The sequence below is a fragment of the Atractosteus spatula genome, chromosome 21 (genome assembly GCF_055471065.1).
Source record: "Atractosteus spatula isolate fAtrSpa1 chromosome 21, fAtrSpa1.hap1, whole genome shotgun sequence".
Taxonomy (NCBI): Eukaryota; Metazoa; Chordata; class Actinopteri; order Semionotiformes; family Lepisosteidae; genus Atractosteus; species Atractosteus spatula.
In genome coordinates, this window is record NC_142726.1 from 13,339,521 (window position 1) to 13,361,097 (window position 21,577).

General features: G+C 41.6%; 1 protein-coding gene across 1 annotated transcript; it reads left to right on the top strand.

Annotated features, from left to right (window-relative positions):
* Positions 1-7,786: 7,786 nt before the first annotated feature.
* LOC148817223 (receptor-interacting serine/threonine-protein kinase 2) lies at positions 7,787-20,065 on the top strand. The gene is made up of 11 exons (XM_088939074.1): positions 7,787-7,944; positions 9,288-9,441; positions 10,611-10,760; positions 11,146-11,294; positions 12,223-12,272; positions 13,174-13,335; positions 15,076-15,161; positions 15,749-15,817; positions 16,334-16,499; positions 16,788-16,979; positions 18,738-20,065. The coding sequence occupies exons 1-11, from the start codon at positions 7,787-7,789 to the stop codon at positions 19,028-19,030; spliced, it is 1,629 nt and encodes a 542-aa protein (XP_088795200.1). The 3' UTR covers positions 19,031-20,065.
* The last annotated feature ends 1,512 nt before the right edge of the window (positions 20,066-21,577 follow it).

The window sequence follows — 21,577 nt, forward strand, 5'->3', positions numbered from 1 at the left end:
TTAGGATCCACACAGACCACATGGTGAGCACCCCCTACTGGTCCCACTAAGACCTCTTTCAGCAGCACCCTTAGCTTTCCCAGGAGGTCTCCCATCCAGGTACTGACCAGGCTCACACGTGCTGAGCTTCCGTGAGTAGCCAGTAGTGAGTTACAAAATGATGGCATGTAAGAACTGAATCTCTTTAGTCTTTACCAAAGAAGACTGTGAATCAGATTATGACTATGACCCAGCTTGATTAAAGAGCTTAAAACTCAAAGGACAAGTCAACCACAGACTTATTTCTGGTTTTCAAGTTGAAAAATAAACCAATTAAATTAACAGGAAATGCAGGGCAGCTACCCCCATAATATTGTTAAAGCTGACAATTGTGGATCCATCTGGAAGAAATCTTTTGATCGATTAACTAATAACTAAATTACCTAGATGGGCAAGACGGCCTCCTCTCATTTGATAAGACCTAATTGAACCTCCTCTCATTCGCAAGTATATGCCCCACATAACTTTCCCCTGGGAATATATATATATTGCATGTATTAGGCTGTATATACTAATATTTACTGTAGATATTACTTGGTTGTAGAAAAGTTTCTCTTTCCAAATTTGGAAAATAAGCTTTCTGTATTAATATGACAAAATACATATTCCAATATCATAGACCTGTTTTTAATAACAAAATTAAAATAAGTGCATGTCTATCAACTCTGCATGCATGCTCTGTTTTGTCTGTCATATGAAGAATGAAAGAAGACACAGGATACTTAAGAGGAATTTTAGTGCTCAGGCCTATTATTAACCTTTAATTTCCTTAGCCATTGTTTCCTCATTGCAAGCTCCGATGCTTTAAGAGGAACTAAGCATTACCTCATCTCTGGTGTAAGATATTTAAAATAGCTTCTGTGATATCAGCTATTTACTCATCTCATAATCTCTGTACAGAGGGCTCTGTTCAGTGTTTATAGGGCAACACTGAATGCAATCCTAAAGGAAATATGCTGGACGAACAGACAGACACACAATAATTTAACTGTTGCATACTATTCAATTTACAGACAAACCTCCATACACGAAAAGTATTTATAGATTTCTTGAGTGACTACAAATTACTGACAGCTGAAGTTGAGTGCACTTGTTTGTTGTCATCTCTCCCTGACCTTCATTATAAAGTCCGTTACGTACAGTAACACTTTTATGATTTCTGTCATTACCAAATTGCCTTGTTCGCAGAGAATGAACCAGAAAGTTCTTGATCTTGAGGGATCCTCTTCAGTCCTCCCCAGCTTCTCCCCCACCCTCGCAAAAAGTCTCACTTCCTCCACGAGGTGGGCCGTGACTTCAGTCCAGTGAAGAAACACAGGAAGCACTGAGACCTGCGTTAGATTAATTAATGAATAATCGCTCGTAATTCTCCACACCAGCTGAGAAGAGTATGGAAATTCCACCAACAAAATTCCAGCTGTTTTATGTTTGGCACACCTTTACATTGATACAACATTAAAAACAAAATTTCAATAAGGCAAGAGGAGCTCAAATTCTCTAAAACGCTTCCTACCAGTAACATGGAAAACCAAGTGGATTTAGTGAAGGGTGAAATAATGTAGCCTGATGCCAGTTCACAAAAAACATCTAAAGCAGTCCATTACCACAATTACCCTTGGCTTAAACAAGAATGCAATAGGTAAATAAAGAAGATCTACTCCATCCTGAAGACATTTCTATTATTATTAAAAGAAAAGAAGTAGAAGGGGTCAGGAAAGGAGGTTTTGTAATATTTTGATTCGGTCCACACTGCATCAGAGCATAGAAAACGAATCAACTATTTAGTCACAACTACAAACATTTTTTTTTAAATCCAACATGTACTATTTTTAGAGCTGTCCTGTTTATGTTTTTAAAAATGAGTGTTAAGGAGATACAATGTACTGAAATGAAATTGAGTCTGAGGCAACCCAGGAAAGAATTTTAACTATTATTAATAAGCTAGAACCGATTATTCAGTAAAGTGATTACTAGTCTATTATTAATATCTCTCCTGGCCATGGGTGCAAAAGGAACAATAGAAAGATTGGAATTCGAATGTGAGAATGCACCTGATAAATGTTTTTTTCTCTATGCAAACAGCAGGTGTTACCCATAGCAAAACCATAAGAATGGTAAACCCATCATAAGGAGACAGACATTGTACATCATAAATTACACCTGTCTTCAAATCACATTCTTGAGCATTAGATCCACATTTCTGATCACTACAAAATCAGCATCTGTTGCTAATCACCACTAGAAAGAGTCAATTGCACACAATTACTCCAAGCTTAATATTTAGATTTATATTCTTAATGCAAACCACTACATAACCATTTGGCTAGTTCAGAGTCAAGCAGAGTTTGAAGGAATAAAGGAAACTGAGGTACAGTCTCATACAGTACCTTCTGACTGTTACATCATCGCACATCTTGTGATAAGAAATAGCACCCGCTTGAAGGGGAAGTTTAAAAATTGCCGTGTTACACCCAAGCGTCTCTTGAGCACACGCCCTCTAGGGGAAGTATTACTGTTCAAAGCGATACAGAATACAGACGTATTCTGTTATGAACTCTCTGTGAGACAGAGATGCATTGTGAGGCATGGTCAGTTTGCCACTAGTCTGAAGTCACCAAAATGCTAGTGTGTTTTTGCTGAGGCAGTAAATAAATGTGTACGGTCATGTAGAGAGTCACATTCTTGTTGATGAGGAATCACACCTGGTCTGGATACTTCTGATCCTTGCAATGTACTGAGAAATGTAAAGAAAGTACAAAGAATGCACACATAAACACAGAGAGAAGAAAGGTTATCATGAGGTGATTAGAAGGTGTTGTGTCTTATTCTTAATGAGAAAGCTCTGACAAATCCTAGGGTCCTTTATTACTGAGCAAGTCTCCTTAGTCCAAGGCAGTCTAAGTCTTTGAGAGACCAAAGAGGCAGTTTATCCATTGCTCGCATTGAAATGTGGTGTAGAGGTGTTCATTCTTCACTGCCAGTAGATCTAAAACAAACAGCATCCCTGTGTGACTGTTTTCCCCACATTGCAAAAAACATCAGAGTCTGGAGCTCCTCAAAGGTTTATTGTTAAAGTGCTCTGACCCATGTAATGAGCTCATAACTGTTGGGCAGAAGGCATTTATCTTTCTAAACTGGAATCCGTCCCACAACTAGCTCTACCCAGCAAGTTCAGCAGAGACTAGGCCATAGTGCAGAGGCGGGTGAAATAAAATCAACAGCTGTCCCAGTGACTGTACAGAAGAGTGGTCCCCCCATACAATTCTAAGGCAATCCCCTGTCATGTGAAACTGAGATCAGAACCACGCTTTTCCTTTTTCCATTGTCCCTTGCTTTCTCTTACTCCTCTTTCTTAACTCCGATGATCACTTAGTAACTTAAAACCCACGGACTATAGTCACGCTCCAGGTCTGCAGTGAGTGGCCAGTACTCAGTCAGAGCTGCGTTGAGGGATATCAGTTTCTAACTACGTAACTAAAGCCACACGCCAGGCCATTTTTCTGTTTTTGTTTTAAAACTATAAAGTTTTTTAAAAAATGAAACAAAGGTTGATATTTTTAAGTATAAACTGTATTAACATCGGGTTTCATCAGAAACATAAGCAGATAATTCCAAAAATGTTTCATTAAATAAATGCAATATAGTAAATATCCGCTGATTCAACCCCTGTGTCGTGATGTGGTATTATGTTGAAGTCATGTGTATTTCATAATTAAAAAACTCTGTTTCTTAGGTATGAAAGTGATGCATTGCCCTCTATTGTCATCTCATCCCACGCTTACCAAAACGTCTAAAATTAGACTTGGAGCGAAGCAGCATCCTTTCCATCTGGGGGCGAAAGTAAAGAATTTGGTTTCCAACTGTTTGTGAAGGGTGAAAACATCCTGTTATTACAGTACCTCTAGGCATGTTGCTGAAAAGACCAAAAGAGGCAGGTGTGCGTGTGAGTGGGAGTGGGGACTTCGTCATCTGAGTAGAGGCAGAGAAAAACTGGAACTTGTAAGCACGACCTGCATAGAATCTTAATAGAAAAAAATCCCACAAGTAAAATGTAAAAGGAAGCTGGAGTTTCTGTATTTAAAGCATTTTAATGGTGCATGTTTTGTTTAAAAGGTCATTTCTCAGTCAAGGGTCTTAAGAAGGTCTAAAATGTTCTCCCTGTTTTTCGTACTGGGGAAGCAGTGTTTTTTTCTTAACATTAATAGCACATTTTACTGTAGAGCTGGTAAACTACAGTACTGCAGGTTCCTGAGCTTCATGTCTTAAATATCTGTACCAGTAAAACTCATGAAAGCATAAGTTCATTTGAGAAAATATTCCTAAAAACATGAACAGTTTTTACACAAACACAATAGCAGACATGCTCATGAATTGCAAAATGGTTTTGGTTTTGTGAGTGAATAGGATCAAGGGGTAATGTTAAAATGAGAAATATGTTAGGGATTAGTATTACAGCTACAAGGAACCATAATTCAGTCAAGATTGACATTACAACACCAATAGCCAATTTTAACCAAAATAACCAAACCATCTTCCTCAACTGCAGCACACAAATACAATCAAGAAGCTGGTTCATATTGAGATTTGCTTTTCAAAACTGTGATCTTTACTGTAATAATATGTTGCCTCAACAAAACACAGAAGAATTAAAACATTCCCAGTGTTTTTTTTAGAATTCTGTATCCAGGACTTGTCCTAGGACAACTGCTCTGGATCTCCATTCCCCTGAAAACCTGCTGCTGTGATAGTTGTTTAGTTGGGGCGCAGGGATTCTGAGAAAAAGCCCAGGGGTGTCCAAAGAAAACCCTGGAAACATTTCAGCCAGTTACCAAATCCTCCTCCTCAAACAGTGTAACTCACCTCCTGGTTTTCTCCTTAATGTTTCAGCATCTTGAAGCCAGGGGAAAAAGTCTAAATGAATGTATTTAATTTTCTTGAGGTGCTGACCTTTACAAGGAATCCAAGCACGCACCCATTACAGCACTCACTCCATAGTTCTCGAATCTATCAGAATGTCAAGTCTGGTTTTTTGTGAGTCACTCACCCTTAGTTAAAATCATTACATTCTGTTTTGTTCTGTCCTGTTATTCAGTTTGGCATTACAAGAGTTAAGGTAGAATTGTTTATTTGTCCCAGATTTCCAGGAATGCAGCCTGACAGTTTTGGTGTGTTGAAGAGAGTGGAGTGGTGTCAGGCAGTATGCCCAAGTACAAACCCTTAGGAGTTTTTAAATGGTTACTGTTTCCATTCCTTTCAATTTCAGCCATCACTTTGATAGGAAAAGGAATTTCACATAAGGGAACAGGAAGGAAGTTGAACAATATTTAGCAGTGCTTTTCAAAGAGGGAGATCATAACTCACCATATTTAACTGGTGCTCTGAGGCCAGCAGAGATTGAAGGCTGTACCTTGGGATCACTCCCTCTGTCCTCAAGCAAGTGAGCTTATTTGCTAATTAAGAAATAAACTGCAAAATTTAGATTGCCAGGTTTTCCAAGGTTCAGACTGAACCTTGGCACTCACCTTGCTCATTTAAAATGGAATCTTTCTATGCTTTTGCAGTGGAACAGCAATTCCCCACTCATTTTAGGTAGTTATGCCCAACAAACACTTGAGCAAGACCATTTAGACATACTTTTGCCACTGTAGAATGTGATTAGGTCTTCACAGATATTTAACCATTGTTCCTTACCTGTTATCAATAGCACTATTACAGTATGTATAGTTGCTAAATATTATAATAATACTGAACTTAAATAGTGTCATGGACTAGCTTTGCCAGTACTGTATGTAACAGTATTGTGAACTTTTGCCTTGCATAACCTTTGAGACTCGACTCACACCCTGGCATTATAACAGCTGTGCTGGTACCTCGTCATGGAGAACATACAGGGGTACAGTGTGATTACTGTATAAATATAAAAGCACCTCTGACTCAACTAAACCCTGGAGAAATTAGTTCAGTTCATCATTAGTTCAGGGGTGTCAGATGCATTGACTAGAGGGCTGTAGCTCTTCTACTGTCTGTACCCCAACCCTAATTGGTTCAATTACGAGGTTAATTGGATAAATTCAAGCCCGGTATTTCTCTCTCGGGTCTGAAATAATGTTATCAACCTTATTAAATAGCTATATTGCTTGTTTCAAAACAAGCACATTTTAAGTGCTCAGCTGTAAAACTAAAACACTTCTAAATGTTTTGGAATAAGCCTTTCAGAACTTAATTACATTCATTAAGCAATTGATTGCTAAAATTGCAACGAGAACACGGAGACATGCAGCCGTCCAAGAATGGGGTTCGACAGTGCTGTTTTCTTACCCATACTACAAATTTGCTTTCAGTGTAAATGTAAAGGGAAAAAAACTTTTATCGTTAAAATGTTTTACAGAAACCTTTGAATTAGACGCCTAAAGGTGATGTAACTTTATTTAGCCAAGTACTGGACACGAGGTCATTAAAGTAACTCAAAACAGCCCTCGCGGATTTTCCCATGTTTGGATTAGAATATTTATTTTACATGATAGAAAAAAACTCTCGTATGTTAAATATATATAAATCCACAATATTAAAAACGCCTGCAAGATGCAGGATCGTATCTGTGCATGGTGCACACCCACAATAACCATCTCTTGGCGAGCTGTGTAGTTACTTGCTCTATGTCGGAGAGTTTGGGGTTAAGGAGGGGAATTCTGCGAAAAGCGGTAGCCAATGAGAATTCACATAAACACGCTCGGTAAGTGCTTTTCATGCTGGTACAGCGAGCATTTAGTCTCAAGCTCGGAAGAAATAAAGAGAACGCCCTGAGTGAGCTAAAGGGGTAAGAGTGGTTTAGCTTTGACGCGTTAATGTCACCTCAATAAGTGCACACTAGGATCGCGTAATTTGAGAAAGAGCAGCGCTGAAAGGAATAACTCATTTCATACCGGAGCTCGTTTGTTTTTCACACTTTTTCTACGCGTAGTTTCTGAGGATAACTAGTGGAGAGGGGCGTAACCATCTCTGCAAACCGAACGCTCATAGATAACTTTGTGAATTAGTCTGGCCGTTTAGCAGAGCGGTAGTTTTTAGCAGGTGAAAGCTCCTGTTGTGTGCTCCTCAGTGGGTTTTCGTAGGTCGTGCGTTCCCAGATGGTGCTGTTGTTGCGAGGCAGAAAATCTGACCGGTGACTGAATGGGACTTTCCAAGTCCTGAACGCTGGACTGGCCTGCTCCTATCCTACACAGGAGGAAAAAAAACTTTTCAGAAAAGTGGCTTTCTGCTGTTTGCAAAGGTTTACGACTTGGGCTCCACTTGTTTAAAAAAGTGGCGAAACTTTAACCTGTCATTGGCACGCACGCTAATTACGCTTTCGTCAATATTAATGGCAATAATGGGTTTTTTTTTCCAGGTAACGTTTACTACTCAACGGAGGCACTAGTTTGCGAGATCTCTTTTTGCAATTAATGATTGCATTTTCAATTAATTCCAGATCTCATTTTAAACACTCGAATGAATATAAAAATACAAGTTTTCGCTTTTGACATTTCTGTCCGATGTGATAATAAATAGTCCTTGATCGGCAGACTACCTGTGCTGATTTGTTTAGTCTTCAACTAAAACAACTAAACAACTAAACAGTCCACCCACCCCTTATTGGAGTAAAATACTGTAAGCTGTATGACTGCAGACTTTTAAATGTTGTTGTTGTTCAGGGTTATAGTGTAATGTAATTGGATGGGTATTGGGTTTGGGTTCCTTTCAGGTGAGAATGGCCCAGCACAGCCTTCTGCCCACAATCCCAGAGCAGGATGTGGTGAAGGTGGTTCTGACCCGGACCAGCTCGGGCTCCTGCCTGAAGGGCAGCTACAGCAGAACAGGGAGACAGGTGTGCATCAAGGTGCTGTCTGTCCACAGACCTGCAGAGAGGTGAGGGGGTGATGGATTGGTCTCAGTTGCTCACTGTCTGCTCTGTCTGCTTTATCTGTTCTGTCCTTCCCAGCCTGTTCTTCGGCAAGAGTCGAGTGTTTCCAGGGCAGTTTGATCTTCAAACATCAATGGTACATATGCTCAGCCACAAACGAATGCAGTATATGCAGAGCACCTCCAAAGTAACAACAGTTAATTTGTCAAAATTACATGCATTAAAAATGCAATGCATGCTGCAATACATTTCTCTTTTATTTCAATTTCCACGCCCCCCCCTGTTTATTTGAATGGAGGAAAAATATACTTCTGTTTCTCCTTTCCGCAACTCCCCCAGATGGCAGATGGGTTAAGGCTGGTCCTAGATGCACCTGCAGCAGGGAAATTTTAACTTGCTGACATCAAATCCAAGTTGAGAGGAAACGTCTGAGTTGTTGAAGAGCTGGGAAGAATTCTGAAGTTTAAGTCCCACATCGTATTACTTCATTTAAGGACTTGCTACGTATCTGAAACAAAAACCTGCAGGGGTGATCGGCATGGCTAAAGAAGTAGTGTTAGTGGAGAAGAGGAGTCCAGATAGACTGTGTATCTGGTCTGGTTTACCTACAGTAGGTGTAGTATCTCAGACCTGAATCTATCCAGGTTCTGCACTGTTGTTAATTTCCAGTTGAAATTAAGTAACCTGCTTAATATTAGGAAGCATTGTCATTCCTTTTAGATGAGAGGTGTTTTACGGTGGTGTTTACACTTCAACAGAATCTCTTCCGAAGTGTGTGCGGTACAAATGTTGGTTGTGGAAATGTTTATTGTGCTGCTCTGGGGGTTTATTTGAAAAGGCGGGACATATAAGAGAAGGCAAGCTTAAAAATGTGTTAGTTCCAAGACAGTTTAGATGGATTACAGGATATGCAGTAATAGTGGCTTGGTTTGATCATTGTTTTAGTGATTTACGTTTACATCAAAATGAAACTACAGGCCATGTATCTCCTTCACACCTCTTCCCCCGCTGCACTTGCAACCCAAAATTGAATAAAAATAGTCGACTCTCGCTTGAACGTTGCGTAATTTCTCCTGCATCTTATGATTTCAAAAGGCTAAGCTGTTGTAAAAGTGAAATACGTGACTGATGGTGCACATCAAGAAGCTCATGTAAAACTTAAAGGTTGTCAGCTGGGTTTCTGTGGATTTCCTGAATGAATGAAGACTCATCTTGAATGTGACCTGTGACCTGTTTCCTGTGTTCTATGGAGCATGTTTATGTAATAAGCCAGTGTTGAGGGAAAATGTTGGGTCATGTAGAGTTCTTACTCATGTCGAGAGTGTGTTTTGGTTCTTCTCTGCCACAGGGAGTGGAGTGAGCACTTTCAGGAAATCGCACAGGTGCGACGGATCAGGTCGGACCGGGTTCTGGCTCCTTTGGGAGTGTACAAGACCCATCGCTTCCTGGGCCTGGTGTCGGAGTGGATGAGTGGAGGGTCTCTCCACACCCTCCTTAATGAGGTAGGAGGGGAGGGTTGCGGAGTCGAAACTCATGAGTCCTCAACGTGCATCAGAATATTCTGGGTGACAAGTCGCATTGAGTCATAGTCCTCAAAATCCTCCAACTGCTAGCTACAGTTGTCATCAGTAAAAATTCTCATTCTTTCTCAGTAAGATACTTTTAAACTCAAATGGACAAGATGGATAATACGATCTAATTTCTCATTTGCAACCTTTTTGCTTGATAATTTTTATAGTAAAGCATCTCTAAACATCTCCACAACTAGTTTTTGTTTTCCAATTTCTGATGTCATTTACATTTCGGACATAATCTTTCTTCTTTTTTAAAAAACAAAATAGTTCCACGTTTTAAATCTAAAGTGTTGGGAAAACATCTTCACTGGGATCTCTGAGTCACTGTCCACAACTTTGCTATTTTAGCCAATTAAATCTTTGTCGTACCAAAAGGTGACTCAGGTGTTTAAGGAGATCTGCGCGGTACAGCCCAGTACTGTGCCTGAACTTTTCAAATACAGGGTTTAGTCCCTTATGTAAAGGATGGTTGTTAGTATGGGAAGTTCCAGTGCGCACCATCTGTTGAGGGGGAAGTTTGTGTTGTATTGGGGAGCGTAGGGAGGTCTCAGTAACAAAGCAAGGAAAAGTCAATCATTACACATCAAAGACAACAAAAGCAAAAAGAGGTGGTTAAAGTAGTTCTTAGGCAGAGGTAATGTGAACGTATACTGTAACATTGAAAATGAAAGAACAACTGTACAATTACATTTTGGACTTTTATTATGTTTTTATGGAGAGTTGTTTTTTCTTTTTTTAAAAATCACCTCCGACTGAGCGGAGTGTTCATTTGTTGTAGAGGTACTTTTAAAAATACAAAAATAGATGAACATGGTTGCAAGGACTCAGTAGGGAAGGAACTGCATTAAACTCAGAGTCTGGATCTATTTCTGTAACATTAACTCAATCAAGTCCAGGGCAGCCTGGCTAAAATTTAACTGAGAGCAGTAATGTGGTTTTGCTTAATAATAATAACATCACTTTATTAACCCTTTACAATTTCTTGCATTAGGAATTATCTTTTCGCATACCCCAAGCTTTGGAACCGAGACTCACAAATCCAGTCGCAATATTTAAAGCAGGTCAAAAATCGGGATGTTGTCTCAATTCTGTTTCAGCGCCAGCGTTATCCTGAATTGACTGTACCTCTGCTTCTCCGAATCCTGCTGGATGTTGCAGAGGGTCTGTCCCACCTGCACGGAATACCTCTTTCTCACCAGGCCCTGAATCCTAACAATATCCTGCTGGATGCTCAGTATCGGGCAAAGGTAATATAAAACCTTGTTAAACCTGATGCTATTTTTATTCTTCCTAAAAGGAAGCAATTCGTAAATACCTTTTTAAAAGAATGATTGCAGCAGCTGTCTACCCTGTAATTTAGTGGTATATAATTCCCAGAGCTCTCTATTTATTGTAGTGTAAATACAATATATTCTAAAAAGCAATATGGTGACTTGTTCTGTATACAGTATATTGCTTTTTCGTTGTGCTTGTTTTGCTAGTTCCTCAGTAAGATAAAATCAATGCATTCCGATGTTGCTAGGCTGTAAAAAATGTTTAACAGAAATCATATAAAACAGGTATGTATGCAATGTGTAGCGATTTCATTTAAAAATGCTTTTAGATAAGCGCGTATGTCTCTTTGGCCTACAGGTCTGTGACTATGGCTTGTCGCAGTGCAAAAAATGGAACTTGAAGTCCGTGCGTGATGACTGTAATGGACATTGCATTGGGGACCTGGTGTATTTGTCACCAGAAGTCCTTAGAGGGGAGACACCTGCCATAGAGGGAGATCTGTACAGGTGAGAGTTTCTGTGTTCGAACCCCTCCCCAAAGATGTGCCCTTCACAGTTTCTCCATTAAATGTGGTCCTGTTGCGATTGAGTATTTAAAAGAAAAAACTGATTTCCAATTTTAATTTTAATTGTTTTCCTTAAAGGTTAACCAATGATAGTGGCTAAAAAGTATCAAATCAAATTCCAGGCTTATCAAGGTAGTTGTTTTTTTTTTTACTGGACAGATAAAAGGTGTATTTCTAAAGTGATAGATTTTAAATATTTAGATCTGCCTTTTTTTAAGGAAAAAAATCTATGCCGCAATAAGGAAAATAGATCGCAATTCAAGCTGATGTTGTGTTATCAGGCAGAACAGCACCTAATTCCCCAAGATTCACAGTTCCTCTAACACTTGTTTTCCAAGTGTTAATGTCATTGTGAAAGCAGAAGGTGCTGAGTTTGTCTAACCCCTTGCAGGGCACCGAAGGAAGTGGAGTCACCACTTGGTTACAAAAATTAGCTTTTTATGGCAGTCATGCAATTCACTTTCATAATGAAATCAGCATGGAAGCATGAAATGTGGTGTTTTAGAAAGACAGAATTGCAGAATTGTTTCTTTAAGCATTCAAAATAAAATAGAGGTTAGCTCCATGCATCATGTTAGCTCAGGGCTTTAATTTATGGATACTTTGTGAAGTCTGTCTTCACACTAAAAGATGCAGAGAAAGAAAAATATATAGAAAAGGACTGGACAGAGCACTGTCTTTAAAGCAGCAGTGGCTAAAGAGCTGGAACAAACCGTTAAATCGTGCCAATTAAGCCAGTTCTCAGCCGATTTATTTCACTCGCATTCAGTTGTAATGAACACCTGCAGATGGACCTGCCGTCCAGTATTGGGGCTGGACAGCCTTGATCTAGAGAGAGGGTTTAATGGTGCGGCTTATGTCTCTTTCAGCTTTGGCGTGGTCATGTGGGAGACCCTCAACAGAAGACAGCCCTATGAAGGTACGTCCTCTGACGCCAGGGGTTTGCTGCGTTGAGTTGTAAGGGGTAGCAGGAAGGTGTGATACTGTGGCATCTGCTCAGATGGTCGTGTTGCAGTAATGGACTGAAGTGTGGCTTCTCTTGCTCTCTTCCATGTAACAAAGGGAGACAACTTCCTCATTCCTTATTTTCCTTATTCCTCAAACTTCTGTGGAGTGAGATTGTGAACCTGTTCACTAGTCCATGTGAATAGACAGTGTTAGTGTGGAGGCCCTTTGGGTGCAGCTGTCAAACCAAAGAGCAGAGGACTATTCAGCAATTCACTAAGAAAAGCTGCTTACTGGCTCACTCAGCATCTCAGTTCTGTTACTTCAGCAGATGAAGCTTGCAAAGGGCATTCACAGTACCTCAGTACCTCATCTAGGACAGCTTATTGTTTTTTTTTTTCCCTTTGAATGTTTATGTTGCTAGAACAGCTCTTATGTATGTAGTTTCCAACCTTTGTCTTGGTTTTTTAGATATTGTAACTTAATTATAACTAATTAACCTGATACCTGGTTAAACTAATTAAAGAGCATGAAATAATATCTCAAAGACCCTGCAGTTCTCAAAAACCAGGGTTGGTGACCCCTTGTTAATTTGCTTCTAAGGCTGTTGTTCTGAATAAAGGGGATTTTTTTAAACTTTGTGAATAGTGCTGCTAATAAAAATAACTCGGAATTACATCGCTTGCATATTCTTGCATCATGTCAAGCCCCATCGTTTGTGCTGTATTAAGAGTGAGGCTTGAATTTGGGAAACAGTCCGACTTCTGCATTTTCCACCATGTCCGGGGAGAGGGATGAGGCAGGGTGCTTTTCTCCAGCTCTCGAACCAGCTCGACGGGAGGAAGTGGTAAATGTGTGCCTCTCTTCCTGTGCAGATATCGGCCAGCCGCGGGCGCTGCTGCTGTCTGTGCAGAGTGGCATGGGGCCTGGCATCAGAGAGGAGGCGGTGGCTGCCGGGGTGCCCCAGTGTCGGGCCCTCTCCCAGCTCATGGCCCTCTGCTGGAGCCGTGACCCTGCCTCTCGTCCCCGCGCAACAGGTACGCAGCCTCTCCAGGACTCGGACTGCCTGTTTGCCGCCCATTTCTCACGCCACAGATCACTCGGCTGGCTAGGCCAGTTCCCACAACAGCTTGATCCCACCGATACTTGAAATGATCAACAGACGGAAGAACACAAGAAGGTTTACAAACGATCCATCCAGCCTGTTTGGTAGTTAGTTCTTAATTGATCTGAGGATAGAATCCAGGGTTGGTGTCAGCAAGGTGGTTGGGCAGCTTGTTCTATACTCCCACAAGCCTTTGGGTAAATAAAGAAGCGTTTCGTATCCTCACTGTTGAATATGCTTCCACGTAATTTCCACTTGTGCCTCTGGTTGGTGCTCCACTGTTCATGTTGGAGAAGGCCTCTGGGTTGACTTTGTGAGTGCCTTTGAGGATTTTGAGGACTTGTTTAAGGTCTTGAATAGAGAAATTAAGAGGTTCAGTTCCTTCAGCGTGCCGGTGTAAGACAAGTCCCAGAATGCATCTGGTTGGCTCTTTTGTGAATTGATTCCAGAGAAGCAACATTTTTTCTTTTAATGTGGTGACTCACCAAGACCTTGCAGGTAAGTGAGGAAAGAGTACCAGTTAACAGGAACCTGGGGGAGTGGAATGAGAACAATCCAGCTTCTCTCCCCCAGCTCGGCTCTAGACAGTGGCTGGATTCCAGTTACAATTGTCGGACGCCACTCCCTTCTCTTTCGTCACTCCTTTTATTTTTCTTGTTTGTTGTTTTTTAGGAAGTATGTGATGGGAGGTTTTATGGGCTGTAGTGCCAGTGCCAGTGGAGGGCTTCTGCAGGCCTCTTGAGAGAAAGCCTGTTGGTTTCCATGAGAGATATAAGTTAGAGATATACCTGTTAGCAAGATGCAAGCATTTAGCTTTTTAAAACCAGAAAGTAAATGTAAAAATGTGCTTATAATGACTTAAACATTGTACAAATATTATGAAAAACTGATTCTGGTACATCTAGCCTGTAAATATTTGCCTAGGTGACAGGTTATTTAGTGATGCTATAGTATCACCTTGATTGAGCAAGATTCACCTGGCGAGTTTCCAGCATGTTCCGGCCAGCACTGCACTCATTTCCAGGTTCCTTGTTGTAATAACTAGTGAGCTATAAAGTGCTGCTGGGAAATGCTCATAAATTAATCCTTTGCATCAATTAAAATAAAAATGTCTCAGATCACAGTTACGGACCCTGTAACTGCACACGGGGTTGGGGGTGGGGGGGATGTGCAAATGTAGGCTGACTCCTCTGACCTGACCCCTGAGAAATGCTCAGGTTTTGACGCTGAACTGGCTGCGCATCACCGACAGCTCCGCGAGCCTGCAAGCGCTTAGGTAACTGTAGGGGGTGCTGTCGAGAGTGCTGGTTGACTGATCCCACCCTAATCTCAGTGGTGCTCAGATAATTGTGTAGAACCACTTGGGGAATCCCAGTCACAGCTAGTAACATGACCCAGGCTCGAACCCGTGACCATAGAGCTCCATCTGCGGTGGAGCCCCATGACATTACATTTTTAACCGATTCGACCTTGCTCAAATTTTCAGTTCCTACACTGTGTGGCAAAGCTGCTGAAGCAGGAAAGTGGGCTATTGTACAGTGCATGCTCACTGCTTTAGCAGAAAGGGTGATGGCTTTTCCCCGAAGCCTTGACTATGAAACTGAAAGAACGATCTGTTCTCTTGTGTGTTGGGACTTGCCTGACAGCTGAAAGCTCGTTTCTCTTCTTGCAGACTGCCTGCTGGTGCTCCGTAGTGCCATAGAGGCCTTCCACCCAGACTCGATAGCCAGGGCTGTCCTCCAGCTGAACGAGAGCAAGGTAAAGGCTCTTCAATCAATATACACATGCATGCCCCTCCAGCACCAGACAGATTTCTTATATAGCATTGACTTGCACAACTCCTTTCCTCTTGAGCTTTGATTTGAAAGTGAAGCGCTTTGCATATTAGTTTTCCATAAGCGACTCCTAGGGGTGATGTGATAAGTGCTATTGCCTCAAGGTTAGATCCTAGGTCCAGTAGTACTCTGCATGTTTGTATGGGTTTTCTCCAAGTCCTCTGGTTATCTATAAACTATCTCCAAACCGAAAACTGAAATCGGTAAGCCTGTGATTAAGAACTCGGCTGGAGAAAAGCCAGAAGACCGTGATCCTTCAGGAACAGGGTTGGGAAACACTGCACTTTGCTGTTTGCAGCATCTACAAAGTGTACAGCAGTTTACATCCATAATCAAGTTTAACTACTGTATGTAGCCCAAAGTGTTGGAACAATGCAAGAAACGGAATACCTTTTAAACTACTGTGTGTTTTTCTACGTATGTTCTATTATTATTTGAAACAGAAAGTTGGTGTGTAGGTTTCTGTATAGACTATAGTATTGATCAAGTTTTATTCTGTCTTGTGTCCAGGAGAGGGCGCTGTTGTATGGGAAAGACCAGTCGTTTCAGGAGCTGCAGGTGGAGATACACAATCTGGAGGTGAGCTGGACTTCTGTTGGACGGAATGGACATGGTATTAATCACTGTAGAATAATGTAGTGATGCACAAATGACAGAATGTGCAGCAAACTGGAATTTAAATAACTGAACAATGCAGATGGAGGATATTTCTCTCAATGTCCAGAGACCCTTCGTATTAATGTTGTAGTAGCAAACGGATAACTACTGTAACAGGGTAAAGCTGAGCTCAGCTGTTAGAATCAAAACCATTGACTGTTCTGGTTGTCCATAACAGAGTGGATGCATTTCGGAGTTTGTAATTGTGTTAATTTTGTAATACATCTTGTACTTCATACAGTTTTTACAGGGTTGTAGCCTTAAAAACTTAAAACGCGAAGTAAACGTAATTAAGCAGTTAAGTTTTTAAGTTATGTGAAGAATGCTAGCTCAAACTGGTCTTCTGTTTCAACACCCAGGTAGTCCTATGCTGAATGGGTGGGGTGCTACTTTCCCACCTGCCCTGGATATGAATACTTCTTTTTTTTACGTTATCAGATGTCCGGTTGCTGCGGTGACTCAAAAAATCCTGGCAATAAGACTGTCCTGCTGGAAAAGGTGCAGACCCTGTCTTCCGCATCGCAGAGTCCACAGAGGACAAGACCCCAAAACCAGTCATCACCCCCATCAGCACAAGGCAGCCCTCCGACTGCCTGTCACAGAGGTAATACCTCACATCTCAGTCACACTGGAAAAGTGGTTTTCCTACAGGAAGTGCAACAGGGGATTAAGATGGCAGTGTTAAAAAAAAAGTGTTTCTACAGTGTTGTTGGAATTATTTACTTTTATTTTTCATAATTCAATATACTTTAAAATAAATCATTTTGATTCATCCTTTGGATAATGCTTTCAGTGCTAAGATTTCAGTTTAAAGTACCTTCCACAGGCTCATATACTGTAGCTAGTTGGTGCAACCATTCCCTCCATGATTTTTTTAAAAATGTTTTTTCAGAGTGCTGGATCCCAGCCTACGGCTCTTTGTTGAAGCCACCTTGTCAGAGTGCTCAAGCCTCCCTGCCTCAGAGCCCTTCCAGGAGAGGGGAGACCAGATGCAGCCCCCCTCCTAAGATGAACCCCCCACCCTTTCGCGCCCCTGTGTTGTCCAGAAATCTCCCACTGGAGCGGCCCAGACACTGCTCTGTGGGTGAGTCACTCCGCCATTGCTAGCACAGTCCACTCACAGAGTGCTCTTCCTCTCCTGCTGATCTCTCGCCTCATGGCTCCCCCTTCCTTTCCAGTTACTCATCTAGTTTTCTTGGGGTTTTTATAGTCTGCAGCAAAACGTTTCAGGATCGGATAGTATTGGCAAGCCTGGGCTTCTGGAAAAGTTAATGAAGTTGTCTCAAGGACTAAATTATGAAGCCTCTCTATAGGCTGGGCATCAAAGGAAAAATATTACTCTATCTAGACAAACAAGTTTTGAGAAATATAGAGTATAGCTTAGGGATTCAGTGATCACTCATGAGCGACGGTGATACACTTGATTGTGTTGCAAATCTCCAATTGATATGCACAACAGATCTGTGGATGGGGAGATCCAAGTATGGTGGCCTGGGCAATAGTGTCTAGTCCAGGGGTGACCAATTATGGTTCTTAAGGCCTTCTTTCAGGCAGATTTTACAGGTCTCTCTGAATCTCCAGCTCTTCTTCTTAAGAACAAGGAAAGGCTTCTGCATGTCTTCTACAACTTTCCACTTGTGGTAACTGACTGGGAACCTGACTGCGTGGTACTATATTGATAAAGTCCCAGGACCTCAATCTCCCAACAGGCTTAAATTGATAACATTCCAGCAGGGCAGTGCATGTCATCATGCTGTTCTTGTAACAACAGCTTTCTTGTAAGATGAGACAGTTGACAGTTGCATCACAGATGCTCAGATTCCTACATCTGAGCCCCATTGAACATCTGTGGCACGAACAGCAGTGACATAAGGCATCTACTGCTTGGAGACCAGTGAACAGGCTCATGCATGTCCAGGCCCTATGAAAGGAAAGGGACAGAATCCCATAAGATAACATCTGCAGTCTGGTGCAAAGCATGCAACACAGATGGACAGCATTTCACATTTTCACAGCAGAACTCCTCCTCATGATCAACCCCAGTATGTTAATAATCACAGTATTTCTTGAAAACATATCAGTGTCCTTGTTACAAAAAAAGACATTGGTGTTTTCCTGAGAGAAAATGTGTGAATTTCCTGCAGTTATAAGGTTGTTTCTTTTAAAGCTCAGTGTGTATACTTACAGTTACACACATTATGCAGTGTAAGCATTTCTTTGGTTGGGTCACTGATTGGCTGTTTCCTGTAAGGCTGGCTCTCTTGCTCTTTCACGTCTGCAGCCTCTCCTTATCTGTGTTTTCCAAATCTATTTCCTCTGTAATAGAGAGCTGTTTCCCTGCATAGTTTTGTTTCTTTCTGTAAACTGATTTGTGAGAACTGATTTTCATTTTACCCATCATCACAGGTTAATTTTAATTCCAAGGAAATACATTATATTATGGATTAATTAAATTATTTGATGTAGAGAAGGAAATTGGTGGAATAAAAAAACTTGCAGGGATCTAGTGCATCCCACAGAGAATGAGTATTTACTTCCTGCTGTTTGTTCTTTTGCAAGGCTCTTCCTGGAGACCAATACTATCTGTCATAAACACCAAGAATATCAGGGCTGTAATCTTTTAAAAATCTCAATTTACATGGTTTTGTATCCCAGATTGCAGCAGATGTAGGCTTCAGAGGTATGTTTATTTAACTATGTGTGCAGAACCATTATCTCAAGTAAGGGTTGCCATCTCTCTGTGCCTAAATAAGCTTTTGCTCTCCAGGGCTCCCAAATCAATTATATTGCTTAGAGACAAAGGCAGTTTCTGCTCCATCTCACCTCTGTGTGCATTTCTCAGACTCGCTACCTGGGAAGAGCTGCTGCCAGATCCTGCAGGACCGCCGAGAGTCAATCGTGCGGGGGCTGACGGAGGGAGGGCTGAACAAAATCCTGGACATGCTGCGCTCCAGACAGCTGCTGACCCCAGAGGCCTATGAGCTCGTCACGGCTGCCCGGACCCTGGCAGACCGGACGCGCTCCCTGCTGGACACCTGCATGTGTCTCGGGGAGCGCGCGGCCGAGCTGCTGGTGGTGGCGCTGGGTCTCGTGTCGGCCTCGGTCTCCCGCAGCCCCGCCCCTCTCTTCCAGTGACACGCCCGACCCCCTGGTTCTCCCAGAAGCCACCTGGCTCACAGTCAGGCTCTGATCCTCACGGTGGAGCTGTGGGGACACCACGCTACTGGGCATATCTAGATTTAGGACTGATGGGCTAAATCCACATGGTTGATCTCCAGCTAAATCAGTTCATATTGGTACTGGAATGGTTAAGGATTCCACCTGATGTGCAGTTTCAAAGATGAAAAACAACGCGTGTGTGTTTCAACATGTTTGTTAGGACATAAGGAGGGGTACAAATGAGAGGGGGTCATTCGACTCATCTATCCTGTTGGGCGAGGGGGACTGGAGGGTAGTGCCGACAGACGCAGCAGCAATATATCCGGTGTGTGTGGATGCTGGTGCTGGCTTTGCCACTGATCCGGATCCTGATAACCTATTTGTATTTCATAACATAAAATACTTCATTTATATTGGAAACTCATTAAGTAGTTTTTATAAAACTTATATTGTATTGTCTTGCATGCATGTTTTCACAAGACACCATCTTCAATAGTTCTGTTTATATAATAGTTCTCAGATTATACACTGTAGTGATGTATGATAAATGCTGTAGTAATATTTTTTTTTACTGTAGTTGAAGGGTGGGCTAAAGCTTTTTGTAACATAAGGTCTCATCAGCATGATGTGATTTCCATTTGTGTAAAAAAAAAAGGCAGTGCAACATTCTCAAAGCTGTTTTCTCTTGTGCCATTTTCAAAAATGTACAAAAACTAAGATATTTATCACAGTGGCTTTTATTTATTCAGTCAGCAACACAACAGTGATGTTTGCAACTGTTCTGAGTTCTGCTTAATGTACTAGTGGTTTTTTATAGAGGGTCTGAAAATATTATCTGGCAGTGCTAAGTGTTGGTATCTTGTATCAAGAATATAGGTAGTGGTGCTGTTCTACTTCTTAACATTTGAATTTATTTAAATGTATGTAACGTGTGTGGCTCTGACTGCAGTGTCTTCCTTTTTAGATAAAAAAGTAAGTTTAGAAGCATGTACATAAAGACTGAATTTCATTTCACTTTCTCGCTTTGTGTTTTTGTTTTCACTTAATGACGTAGTGTTTTTTTTTAATTTTACACACCCTCTAATGTACTAAATCCTCTACACATTAATCTAGGAGGCTAACGTTAACAATTGTGAGGTTCTGTGATTGGAAGCCCCTTCTTCATCATGTGGCTTGACAGTGAGAATTGACAAGGAAGCCATGTGTTTGTGGATTTGATATTGAAAGTTTGGGAACCGGGTCATCATTAAAACATTTCACTACATGTGTCCTAGTTTCATGTGAGGTATGAGTGAATGAAAGGGAGAAGACAATGCAACTGTATCCTAGGCACATGCATACTACAGACAGTCCAGCAATCTGGCATAATGTGCTGAACCCAATTTTAATAAATGCAGGGTTATCACGCCCGTGTAAATGACATGGTCATCTGCATGCCTGTTTTTAAATTTTATACATCCTTGCGAGGAAGAAGAGTCCCTGTGAAACTGCAGCAAGACCCCTGCACATTTTCTACATTCTTGCAGGAGTGTGTGAATTACAGTGCTTTGCTGCATTGTCCCATTTTTCATGACCCACTGAAGCTCAGCAGGTGTGAGCCTGCCCAGTACCTGGATGGGAGACTCCTGGGAAAACCGAAGGTTGCTGCTGAAAGAGGGGTTAGTGGGGCCAGCAGGGGACGCTCACCCTGCAGTCTATGTGGGTCCTAATGCCCCAGTATAGTGACTGGGACACTATACTGTAAAAAGGAGCCGTCCTTCGGATGAGATGTAAAACCGAGGTCCTGACTCTCTGTGGTCATTAAAAATCCCAGGGCGTTTCTCGAAAAGAGTAGAGGTGTAACCCTGGCGTCCTGGCCAAATTTCCCATTGGTCCTTACCAGTCATGGCCTCCTAATAATCCCATCTATGAATTGGCTTAATTATTCTGTTCTCCACCTCACTGAGAGCTGCTGGATGGGGAGAGTGCTGGTGTACTATGGCTGCCTTCTCAAAGCGCTTGGAGTGGAGTGTCCAGAAAAGTGCTATATAAGTGTAAGCAATTATTATTATTATTATTATTATTATACACATCAACAATATGCTGGTGTTGACCTGTGAGGGCAAATGACATTAAGAATAAAGCCATTACTGACTGCGACAAAGCTTGTAGTGGTACCGCCGATATGTGCTGGAGGTAGAGCAGCATCATGTTGTGGACAGGAAAGCTTGTCAGGACGGATGGGAAAACAAAGGGCACATCCCAGAGGAAAACCCGTTTGCATTCATCAAGAACCTGAAACTGGACAATGACCTGAAGCCTAAGGTCAAAGCCACATTGGAGTGGTACAGTAAGAGCAGAAGAGAGTGAAGGTCCTTCAGTGGCTCAGACAAAGTCTTGACTTGGGCCCAGTGGAAAATTAATGGCGAGACTTCATAAGTTCCATCAATGTACTTATTACTAAAGTACTTATTAGAACTCGGGCAGCTTTTTCAGGAAGAATGGGCCAAAACAAAATTACACATCCCACTGTGCTAAGTGTGT

Bases quoted from the DNA above. Each gene is read 5' to 3' on its own strand.
- LOC148817223 (XM_088939074.1), top strand. From the start codon at position 7,787: ATGGCCCAGCACAGCCTTCTGCCCACAATCCCAGAGCAGGATGTGGTG. The intron at 9,442-10,610 runs GTAGGAGGGGAG...ATTCTGTTTCAG, and splicing joins TCCACACCCTCCTTAATGAG to CGCCAGCGTTATCCTGAATT. The intron at 15,162-15,748 runs GTAAAGGCTCTT...TCTTGTGTCCAG, and splicing joins TCCAGCTGAACGAGAGCAAG to GAGAGGGCGCTGTTGTATGG.